The 12,617-nt window shown below is 48.5% G+C and overlaps 1 protein-coding gene across 2 annotated transcripts in view; it reads left to right on the top strand.

The window, feature by feature from the left end:
• Positions 1-12,617, top strand: part of CDIN1 (CDAN1 interacting nuclease 1) — a 574,168-nt gene that overhangs the window by 151,559 nt on the left and 409,992 nt on the right. For both annotated transcript variants that reach the window (XM_069209034.1, XM_069209035.1), the window contains exon 5: positions 11,845-11,905. In XM_069209034.1, coding sequence (XP_069065135.1) covers positions 11,845-11,905 — 61 coding nt within the window. The remainder of the gene's footprint in view (positions 1-11,844; positions 11,906-12,617) is intronic.

Below are 12,617 nucleotides of genomic sequence, written 5' to 3'. Positions count from 1 at the left end.
TTAGGGGGTGATTAGACATCTCTTTTGCAAAGGTGTTGGTGATTAAAGGAATGTGTTTAGGATACAAGATCTTGAGATGGAGCTGGGTGTCATCTGCATAGAGATGACATTTCAACCCGGAGTGCCTGAGAATGGCCACAAGTGGTTCCCCGTAAAGACTGAACAGTGTCAAAGACAGGATAGGACATTGAGGATCCCCGTGGGGCAGGCTAACCTTGTTAGATAAAGTCAACAATTGTAACCACTTGTGATTGCTATGACTGCTAGCAGGTGAAATATCCTAACACTACACCTTTGATGCACCTTAGTTCTTTCACAGTGAGGATGAGTGAGGATTGATGGACCTTATCAAGAGCCTAGAAACACAAAATGACAGGATTCTCATGAGTGCATTGTCAGCAACTTGTAGAAGAGCAATATCTTTGCTTCAGCTATGTCCAATTCCAGACTAAGAATTGTCTAGGAGATTTACTGCAACTTTCAATAACTTTCCCCTGATCCAGGGTGGGTGCTGTTAAGGTCTTTTGCATCAGCTGAGGGTTTCGTCAGCCGGGTGTGACTTGTCCGGTTGTTCAGGTAGTCAGGAAGCACAACTTGCACAAACATCACAATCACCAAAGTGCCTCAGTGGGGTCGCAGATGCTTAGCGAGTTCCTGTAGAAGTATCTGAGTGTTTGCGTTTTGTTGTTATTGCTGAGTGTCTGCCTTCATCGTTTAGGTGTTTTGTCTGATTTTCCATGTTTGTCTTTCTGAGTTTGCCTTGTGTGACATTATTTTGTGTTTCTGCATCTGTCCGTTGTTTGTCACAGAATTTTATTTTCCTATATCTCAAACTCTGCTGGTGAAATGTCGTGTGGGGTAGCCGTCTGTCCGTATTTTATCCCAGCATTTTTTTGTTCGTGTTTTTAAACTTTGCTAGTGAAATGACCGGTAGAGTAGCTGTGTGTCTGCTCGTACTTTAGCCTAGCATTCTCTATTCCTGTATTTCAAGCTCTGCTGGTAACACGTTCCTTGGATAGCTGTCTGTCTGTCCGTACTTTATCCTATCTTTCTCTATTCCTGTATTTCAAAGTCTGCTGGTGACCAGTTCCTTGGATAGCTGTCTGTCTGTCCATCCTTTATCCTAGCATTCTCTATTCCCCTATTTCAAAGTCTGCTGGTGACAAGTTCCTTGGATAGGTGTCTGTAGGAGGCTGGCCTGGCTTGTAGTGGGTACCAGAGGTACTTACACCTTGTGCCAGGTCCAGTTATCCCTTATTAGTGTAGAAGAGGTGTTTCTAGCAGCTTAGGCTGATAGAAGGTAGCTATGGCAAAGCAGCTTAGGCTGAACTAGGAGACATGTAAAGCTCCTACTATACCACTGGTGTCATATGCACAATATCATAAGAAAACACAATACACAGAAGTACTAAAAATAAAGGTACTTTATTTTTATGACAATATGCCAAAAGTATCTGTGAGTACCCTCAGTATGAGGATAAGATATATACACAAGATATATGTACACAAACCAAAATTATGTAGGTTATAGCAAGAAAAGTAATGCAAGCAGTGTAAAGTTACAATAGATTGCAATAGGAGCACATAGGTATAGGGGCAACACAAACCATATACTCCAAAAGTGGAATGCGAGCCACAAATGGACCCCAAACCTATGTGAGCTTGTAGAGGGTCGTTGGGACTGTTAGAAAAATAGCCCACCCCAAGACCCTGAAAGGTAGGTGTAAAGTGCACCTACTACCCCCAGAGAGCACAGAAGTCGTGATAGGGGGATTCTGCAGGAAGAACAAACACCAGCAATGCAACAACAGCAGATTTCTGGACCTGAGTACCTGCAAAACAAGGGGACCAAGTCCAAGAGTCGCGACCGTGTCGAGAGTGGGCAGGAGCCCAAGAAATGCCAGCTGAGGGTGCAAGGAAGCTGCCACCTGTTGGAAGAAGCTCGGTGTTCTGCAAGAACGAAGAGGACTAGGAACTTCCCCTTTGGAGGATGGATGTCCCACGTCGTGAAGAAGCTTGCAGAGGTGTTCCCACGCAGAAAGACCGCAAACAAGCCTTGCTAGTTGCAAGGGTCGCGGTTAGGGTTTTCGGATGCTACTGTGGCCCAGGAGGGACCAGGATGTCACCACTTGGATGAGGAGACAGAGGGGGTGCCCAGCAAGTCAGGGAGCCCTCACAGAAGCAGGCAGCACCCTCAGAAGTACCTGAACAGGCACTTGGAAGAAGAGTGAACCGGAGTCCACGCGAAGTCACAAAAGGGAGTCCCACAATGCCGGAGGACAACTCAGAAGGTTGTGCACTGCAGGTTAGAGTGTCGGGGACCCGGGCTTGGCTGTGCACGAAGGAAATCCTGGAAGAGTGCACAGGAGCCGGAGCATCTGCAAATCACGCGGTACCCAGCAATAAAGTCTAGCGTGGGGAGGCAAGGATTTACCTCCACCAAACTTGGACTGAAGAGTCACTGGACTGTGGGAGTCACTTGGACAGAGTTGCTGAGTTCCAGGGACCACGCTTGTCGTGCTGAGAGGGGACCCAGAGGACTGGTGATGCAATCTTTTGTTGCCTGCGGTTGCAGGAGGAAGATTCCGTCGACCCACGGGAGATTTCTTCAGAGCTCCTGGTGCAGAAAGGAGGCAAGCTACCCCCAGAGCATGCACCACCTGGAAACAGTCGCGAAAGCTGGCAGGATGAAGCGATACAAGGTTGCTAGTAGTCGTCTTGCTACTTTGTTGCGGTTTTGCAGGCGTCCTGAGCAGTCAGCGGTCGATCCTTTGGCAGAAGGTGAAGAGGGAGATGCAGAAGAACTCTGATGAGCTCTTGCATTCGTTATCTGCTGAGATCCCCAAACAGAGACCCTAAATAGCCAGAAAAGGAGGTTTGGCTACCTAGGAAGGAGGATTGGCTACCAAGAGAGGTAAGAGCCTATCAGAATGAGCCTCTGACGTCACCTGCTGGCACTGGCCACTCAGAGCAGTCCAGTGTGCCACAGACACCTCTGTTTCCAAGATGGCAGAGGTCTGGGACACACTGGAGGAGCTCTGGGCACCCGCCCTGGGAGGTGCAGGTCAGGGGAGTGGTCACTCCCCTTTCCTTTGTCCAGTTTCTCGCCAGAGCAGGGCTGGGGGATCCCTGGACCGGTGTAGACTGGCTAATGCAGAGATGGGCACCATCTGTGCCCATCAAAGCATTTCCAGAGGCTGGGGGAGGCTACTCCTCCCCAGCCCTCACACCTATTTCCAAAGGGAGAGGGTGTTACACCCTCTCTCAGAGGAAGTCCTTTGTTCTGCCTTCCTGGGCCGAGCCTGGCTGGACCCCAGGAGGGCAGAAACCTGTCTGAGGGGTTGGCAGCAGCTGCAGTGAAACCCCGGGAAAGGCAGTTTGGCAGTACCCGGGTCGGTGCTAGAGACCCGGGGGACCATGGGATTGTCTCACCAATGCCAGGATGCCATTGGGGGGGGCAATTCCATGATCTTAGACATGTTACATGGCCATGTTCGGAGTTACCATTGTGACGCTGTACATAGGTAGTGACCTATGTATAGTGCACGCGTGTAATGGTGTCCCCGCACACACAAAGTCCGGGGAATTTGCCCTGAACGATGTGGGGGCACCTTGGCTAGTGCCAGGGTGCCCACACACTAAGTAACTTTGCACCCAACCTTCACCAGGTGAAGGTTAGACATATAGGTGACTTATAAGTTACTTAAGAGCAGTGGTAAATGGCTGTGAAATAACGTGGACGTTATTTCACTCAGGCTGCACTGGCAGGCCTGTGTGAGAATTGTCAGAGCTCCCTATGGGTGGCAAAAGAAATGCTGCAGCCCATAGGGATCTCCTGGAACCCCAATACCCTGGGTACCTCAGTACCATATACTAGGGAATTGTATGGGTGTACCAGTATGCCAATGTGAATTGGTGAAATTGGTCACTAGCCTGTTAGTGACAAATTTGTAAAGCAGAGAGAGCATAACCACTGGGGTTCCGTTTAGCAGAGCCTCAGTGAGACAGTTAGGCATCACATAGGGAACACATACATATAGGCCACAAACTTATGAGCACTGGGGTCCTGGCTAGCAGGGTCCCAGTGACACACAACAAACATACTGAGAACCTAGGGTTTTCACTATGAGCACTGGGCCCTGGCTAGCAGGATCCCAGTGAGACAGTGAAAACACCCTGACATACACTCACAAACAGGCCAAAAGTGGGGGTAACAAGGCTAGAAAGAGGCTACTTTCTCACAGTGTCTTTCTGTCCATCCTTTATCGTAGCATTTTCTATTCCTGTATTTTAAACTCTGCTGGTAAAATGCCCTGTGGAGTACCTGTCTGTCCACACCTTATCCTGCCGTTTTATGTTCCTATATTTCGAGATCTGCTGGTGACACGTTGTCACATTGCTTGTCTTTTTTCTCTGATTTACCGTGTTTGTCATTCTGAGTTTACGTTGGGTCATATTATTTTCTTTCTGCATCTTCCCATTATTTGTCACATAATTTTCGTTTCCTCTCCTCCAAACTCTGCTGGTGAAATGTCGTGTGGGGAGGCTCTGTCTGTCCGTCCACACTTGATCATAGCATTTTCTCTATCTGTATTTAAGCACTTCTGGTGACACGTTCAGGTCAGTCAGTAGGTTTTTGTTCGTCCACACTTTAGGATATTCTGTGCCTGTGTTTTCAGCTCTGATGGTTGCACGTTTCTTGAGGGTCCCCTGCTCGGTTAATCCTCTGACCCCCAGTCTATGACCCTCCGAGCGGGTCTGCCTTTGTCTCCTTGTCCCTGCCTGTCATTTGAATCGATTTCACTTTGTGCGTGTTTTTAAATCATTCAATTGACTGTGAAAACGTGTACCTCCTAATGGAATGCTGTAATTAATTCTGATGCATAGAATTTCGGTACAAGATTAATTACAGGAATCGCCGAATCGTTCTAATCGCTCATGCGTTTCCATATTTTGTTGTCCATCACATTTCGGGTTTGGAAATCTCCTCTTGGCTGATGGCTTTGTGCTTTCCAGGGCGCCTGGAGTCTGAGCGCCGAGGTTGTCTCGCCGGTGGCGCTGTGCGAGGGGCGGCTGTGGTGTGCACACTGCTTGAGATGGAGGTGCACCTTATCGAACAGCGCCTAGAGGGGGCGTGCACAACCCGCACCACTACTGCCTGAGATGGGACATGCACCTTACCCAACACTACAGCGCCTAGAAGGGGCATGCACACCAGGCAGCACTACTACCTGAGATGGAGGTGCACCTTATCCAACACTATAGCCCCTAGAAGGAGCATGCACACCAGGCAGCACTACTACCTGAGATGGGATATGCACCTTACCCAACACTACAGCGCCTAGAAGGGGCATGCACACCAAGCAGCACTGTATCGCTTAATGGAACATGCCCTGCTGGCAGCACTGTATCCCAGGATGGAATATACACAGCTGGCAGCACTGTATCCCTGGATGGAACATGCCCTGCTGGCAGCACTGTCTCCCCGGAAGGAACATGCCCTGCTGGCAGCACTGTATCCCCGGAAGGAACGTGCCCTGCAGGCAGCACTGTATCCCTGGATGGAATATACACAGCTGGCAGCACTGTATCCCTGGATGGGACATGCCCTGCTGGCAGCACTGTATCCCTAGATGGAACATGCACAGCAGGCAGCACTGTATCCCTGGATGGAACATGCACAGCAGGCAGCACTGTATCCCTGGATGGAACATGCACAGCAGGCAGCACTGTATCCATAGATGGACTGTATCCCTGGATGGGACATGCCCTGCTGGCAGCACTGTATCCCTAGATGGAACATGCCCTGCTGGCAGCACTGTATCCCTGGATGGAACATGCATAGCAGACAGCACTGTATCCCTAGATGGAACATGCACAGCAGGCAGCACTGTATCCCTGGATGGACTGTATCCCTGGATGGAACAAGCCCTGCTGGCAGTACTGTATCCCTAGATGGAACGTGCCCTGCAGGCAGCACTGTATCCCTAGATGGAACGTGCCCTGCAGGCGGCACTGTATCCCTAGATGGAACGTGCCCTGCAGGCGGCACTGTATCCCTAGATGGAACGTGCCCTGCAGGCGGCACTGTATCCCTAGATGGAACGTGCCCTGCAGGCGGCACTGTATCCCTGGATGGAACGTGCCCTGCTGGCGGCACTGTATCCCTGGATGGAACATGCCCTGCTGGCAGCACTGTATCCCTGGATGGAACATGCCCTGCTGGCAGCACTGTATCCCTGGATGGAACATGCCCTGCTGGCAGCACTGTATCCCTGGATGGAACATGCCCTGCTGGCAGCACTGTATCCCTGGATGGAACATGCCCTGCTGGCAGCACTGTATCCCTGGATGGAACATGCCCTGCTGGCAGCACTGTATCCCTGGATGGAACATGCACAGCAGGCAGCACTGTATCCCTGGATGGAGCATGCACAGCAGGCAGTACTGTATCCCTGGATGGAGCATGCACAGCAGGCAGTACTGTATCCCTAGATGGAACATGCACAGCAGGAAGCACTGTATCCCTGGATCGAACATGCACAGCAGGCAGCACTGTATCCCTGGATCGAACATGTACAGCAGGCAGCACGGTATCCCTAGATGGAACACCCCCTGCTGACAGCACGGTATCCCTAGATGGAACACCCCCTGCTGACAGCACGGTATCCCTAGATGGAACACCCCCTGCTGACAACACTGTATCCCTAGATGGAACATGCACAGCAAGCAGCACTGTATCCCTGGATGGAACATGTACAGCTGGCAGCACTGTATCCCTGGATGGAACATGCCCTGCTGGCAGCACTGTATCCCTGGATGGAACATGCATAGCAGACAGCACTGTATCCCTGGATGGACTGTATCCCTGGATGGAACACCCCCTGCTGACAGCACGGTATCCCTAGATGGAACGTGCCCTGCAGGTAGCACTGTATCCCTAGATGGAACATGCACAGCAGGCAGCACTGTATCTCTGGATGGAACAAGCCCTGCTGGCGGCACTGTATCCCTGGATGGAACATGCCCTGCTGGCAGCACTGTATCCCTGGATGGAACATGCCCTGCTGGCAGCACTGTATCCCTGGATGGAACATGCCCTGCTGGCAGCACTGTATCCCTGGATGGAGCATGCACAGCAGGCAGCACTGTATCCCTGGATGGAGCATGCACAGCAGGCAGTACTGTATCCCTGGATGGAACATGCACCGCAGGCAGCACTGTATCCCTGGATGGAACATGCACCGCAGGCAGCACTGTATCCCTAGATTGAACACCCCCTGCTGACAGCACTGTATCCCTAGATGGAACATGCACAGCAGGCAGCACTGTATCCCTGGATGGAACATGCACAGCAGGCAGCACGGTATCCCTAGATGGAACACCCCCTGCTGACAGCACGGTATCCCTAGATGGAACACCCCCTGCTGACAGCACGGTATCCCTAGATGGAACACCCCCTGCTGACAGCACGGTATCCCTAGATGGAACACCCCCTGCTGACAGCACGGTATCCCTAGATGGAACATGCACAGCAAGCAGCACTGTATCCCTGGATCGAACATGTACAGCTGGCAGCACTGTATCCCTGGATCGAACATGTACAGCTGGCAGCACTGTATCCCTGGATCGAACATGTACAGCTGGCAGCACTGTATCCCTGGATGGAACATGTACAGCTGGCAGCACTGTATCGCAGGCTGCACTGTATGCCTAGATGGAACATGCCCGAGGCAGCACTGTATCCTTAGATGGAACATGCACAGCAGGTAGCACTGTATCCCTCGATGGAACATGCACAGCAGGTAGCACTGTATCCCTCGATGGAACATGCACATATTCCTAGATGGAACATGCACAGCAGGCAGCACTGCAGCCCCTGAGATGGAGCATGGATAGCAGGCAGTTGCTGCAGTGGCACATATACAGCAGGCAGCACTGTATCCCTGGATGAAACATGCACAGCCGGCAGCACTGTAGCCTCTACGTGGAAGATGTACTGATGGCAGCTCTACGCCCCGTGATGGGACATGCATAGCAGGCAGCACTGTCTCCCCGGAAGGAACATGCCCTGCTGGCAGCACTGTATCCCTCGATGGAACATGCACATATTCCTAGATGGAACTTGCACAGCTGGCAGCACTGTATCCCTGGATGGAACATGCGCTGCTGGCAGCACTGTATCCCTGGATGGAACATGCGCTGCTGGCAGCACTGTATCCCTGGATGGAACATGCGCTGCTGGCAGCACTGTATCCCTGGATGGAACATGCACAGCTGGCAGCACTTGTATCCCTGGATGGAACATGCACAGCAGGCAGCACTTGTATCCCTAGATGGAACATGCACAGCAGGCAGCACTGCAGCCCCTGAGATGGAGCATGGATAGCAGGCAGTTGCTGCAGTGGCACATATACAGCTGGCAGCACTGTATCGCAGGCAGCACTGTATCCTTGGATGAAACGTGCACAGCCGGCAGCACTGTAGCCTCTATGTGGAAGACGTACTGATGGCAGCTCTACGCCCCGTGATGGGACATGCATAGCAGGCAGAACTACAGGGCTGAAATGGTGCATTCACAGCAGGCAGCACTGCAGCCCCAAGATAGGTGCTCTGCAGGCTGTTCACCAGTGGAACTAGGCGCCCCTGAGTACATTCAACATTGTGCCACATCGTCTGTAAGAGCCTTCATCCATTAGCATGGCACCCAAGCGGACTCTTGATCTAGGAGCCTCTTTGATACGTTCTAGGTTCACCATTGATCGCTTTTGTGGGATTACGCGATTGTGTGTGGTTTGTGGCGGGTCACCAGTGGAGGCGTGTTAGTAGCCTGGATTTCTAAAGTGTGTGATGGGTTTTATGAACATAAAATAAATTTGATCCTGATAAAGGTATGTGTTTGCCTGTTGAGTTTATGGATGGATGAGATGAAGGACTTGCTGAACTGGGTGTTCAGCTGTCCATTTCCTGGCCAGTTCGGACCCTTCTCTAGACCAGCATTGCTGTGATCCAGAGTTGTGCTTGTGGAGAGTGGCATGTTTAAGGTCCAGTGATTCTGTCTTCAATGTATGCAGGTCTAGTACTGGAAAACACTTGTGGTGGGGGAGTTTTGGCAACAAACCAACTTTTTTGACATGTAGTGTGCATGAGCTTGCCAGGTTTTTGAACATCGTATTCTGTTTGCGAAAAACGAATTCTAGGTGTAGTTTGGAAGATTTTGGTTAGTGGTACTGATGGGTAGATAGTGGTGCTGTGTGTAAGATGAATGTCCATTATGGGTTATCTGAAGTGTGTTTGGGTGTCTGTGCGGTTGAATTTGGGTTTGTACAGTCATTTCTTTGTGGCAATAGAACCACACATCAAGACTGAGCTGCATTAATTTCATGTGGGGTGTTGGGTCAAGGAAGAGCTTTTGATGAGTTACCTCGAGGGGAAAAAAGTAGGCAAGGGAAACAGTACAGAGCCGGACAACTTCTATAAGCATCCTGTCGCAGCTCATAATGTGTGTTAGGAAACTGTATGAAGCATTGCAGGCTTTAGGAGTACAGCTTTTAATGTGGTCCATTGAAGTAAGTGAAAGATTTGTAATTGTATTTATATAGCGCTTGCTACCCCTAATGAGGCATTGAAGCGCTTTTCGGTGAGTACCATGCAACTCCGGAACCCAAAAGGATTAGTGGTGGATTAGTATAGGGAGATATTACTACAGTATTAGTATGAGTTAATTTGAGCAGAGAATATGTGAGTTTGTTAGTAGGTCTGAGTAGAATAATGGAGGGATAGAGGAGGGAAGAATCCAGAAGTGTTAATTGGGAGTTTATAGTAACAGGATGAGACTTGGGATGAGTAAAGGAGAGATGGGGGAGGCAAGAGTCTGTGGAAAGGGTTAGGGAGATCATAGTAGTAGAAGGTGTTTTGGATGAGTCAAAGGTGAGATAAGTGAGGGAGAGTTTGGGAGATCACAGTAGTAAACTGAGGTTTGGGGTGAGCCAGGAGCGGTAGAGGAGGGAAGAGCTTAGGCAGGGTTATTTTGGAGATCATAGCAGTAGAATGGGTTTGGGATGAGTCAGAGTGGGGATAGAAGATTGATACCGATATAGGGTGATGGGGAGACGAGTAAAGCTTACAAGAGAGAATTTTTTTCCCTCTTGTACAGTAGGACTAAAGTAATAAATACATAAATACATAGTAAGTGAATATATCTGTAAAGAATATAATAATGGATATAATATTTTGAGATTTAAAATTCTGTTGTATGAACAGTCTTTCAAGATTTGCAATATTGAAAGTTAATTTATTTGTGTACTTAATTTTTTTTTTAAAATCTTTCATCAATTTTCAATAGCAAAATGCTTGCTGATAAAATAATTAAGAAAACATTTGCTCATTTTGATTGAAAAAATGAAAGCAGGGATTCATGGGTATCTAATATAACAATTTATCTAGGAACCATGCAATTCCCGATGAACATGTTAAGCATAGAATAAAATAAATATATGTATATATACACACACACACACACACACACACACACGCATTGTGTACATACATATATATATACAAATATGCACACGTATACACACACACGCATACACAGATATATACATTTAACCGTGAGTAGGTATACATTTGTTAAACAGGCTTAAAGAGTATGTATATATTTTATTATTATGAAATAGTAATTTTACAGGGATGCAATTTATACAAAGATGACATGCTTGACCCTTTCTAGTGGTACACAGCTCTGTGATTTACATACCCTGTTACCTGTATCCTCTATTAAAGATGCTCAATTTCATCTCTTTTCATGCACTGTTTTTGAAGTTTGCTGTACGCTTTGTTGTGCAAGTGCAATGTGAATACATTGATACGGACGTGCTGTTGGTTGGCAGCTTTTTGTTAAATTTAGGGCTTTGGTGTTCTGTCATGTACATGATTGTGCTATAGAGTTTGAAATGTGTAGTGTTGGCGCGGGACCTATATAAATATGTTTATGTTTGATAAGTAGGTTCTGAGAGTTCTCCTCGACTGCGGTCATTCTGCCTCATGTCATTATATTTGAGGCTGCATATTCGTTCAGCTGTGGATGTGCGTTACCACCTCTGAGCACTTTCACCTGGGTGTTTAGTCACTTTCTGGGAGGAAAATGTACAGAGAGGGGAGGTGAGCCTTGCAAGTGTAGACACCTAGATCACCTATAAGTCAATCAGTTAGGATCAAACATTAAAATACTGTGTAGTAAGTGGTGCACTACCGCCCGTTCATCAGGGGAGATTATGGGCCTGCATAACCTTTGTTGGGTTCAGTGACCACGATGCTTCCCTCTGCCCAGCCTGACACCTAAGATCTAGTAAGGGAATAAATGCCTACTGCTTGCACTTTTGTTGATTTGTCTCCATTTGTTTTGTTGTAGTAAAGCCCTTGCAGTGATGGCATGTCTTATTAAAGCACCTGATATTTCAGTATTGGCTTAATTAAGCACAACAGACCTTATTGTGTGCTAGACCTCTGTTACCCAGAGATTCCCCCACTGAAATGCACTTGTGTGCGTTACCTGAGCCTTCTCCCCAACGTTTATCATCTCTCCATTGAAGGCCCAACAAAACGTTTCAGTTGATCACGTCTTTGTTGTCTCAGAAGCAACATTTCTAGCACACAATGCAGGCAGGCAGGTCAGACATGTCGATGTGGCCGAAGCAAGGTAAATCTGCTACAAAGAAAGAATCGCTGCAGCCCAACCCAAGTGGGGTCGGCTCGCGCAGCCACAGCTCCTAGGAGACGTACGCATGTCTGCACAAGCCTTTTCCCGCCAGTTCTGGTCTCACGTGGCTTTGTCTTCCCTAGGTACCTGTGCGGCGTGAGGAGGAACGCAGCTGCCCCGGTCCTGCTGGAGCTGGCCTACGAGGTAATGTGTCTTTTCATCTTCCTGCACCAGAGTCCTGAGGGGCGAACCAGAGCGGCTTTACTTAGAAATGTAATTAACCTAAAAAATGGTTTCAAAGAACATTAGGCATCCTGAATTGTTCCCTGGCCTGTTAGTGCTTCTATTAATTGGACAAAGTCTTCCTGTTATTAATAAATCAGTTCTTGTAATTAGCTTTTTTTTTTCCTTTTGCAAGGGGAATATGCATGAAATACTGCTGAGTTTCAGATCTGCAAAAGCCACTTGCTAAAATGTGTTTGGAAGAGTAAATATTAAAGTGTAGAGGAGGCCGGCAGGCGCTGCAGTTGGGGGAGCAGTTACCTTGCGGTTGTAGGTTTGAATCTGACTCCGCTTGATTTTGATGTTATAGGACTACTTGGTATACTCCAGGGGTGCCACTCTGAGTACCATTATTAGGTTATTATTTGTTTAACTTATTAAGAATTATTTTTGAAATTGTGTTACTTATGCAGCCATGGAGTGGGCGTGGGAACAGGTTGATCCAGTCCACCACCGTATATATAACAAGACTTAGACAATGATGATTTGCCTTTCCGGCGGTGGGCATTTAGGTGTGTCCCTGGCCATCGGACGCACAGAACAGGTGGGTTTTCATCATTATGCAGAGCCACAGGAACTAATCTTCCAATGCAAGGTGTGGGGAAAGAGAATACTAGAGGTTGGAGCCTTGGAT

Source organism: Pleurodeles waltl, chromosome 9 (assembly GCF_031143425.1).
Source record: "Pleurodeles waltl isolate 20211129_DDA chromosome 9, aPleWal1.hap1.20221129, whole genome shotgun sequence".
NCBI classification, from domain to species: domain Eukaryota; kingdom Metazoa; phylum Chordata; class Amphibia; order Caudata; family Salamandridae; genus Pleurodeles; species Pleurodeles waltl.
This window is presented reverse-complemented; position numbering and strand designations above follow the sequence as displayed.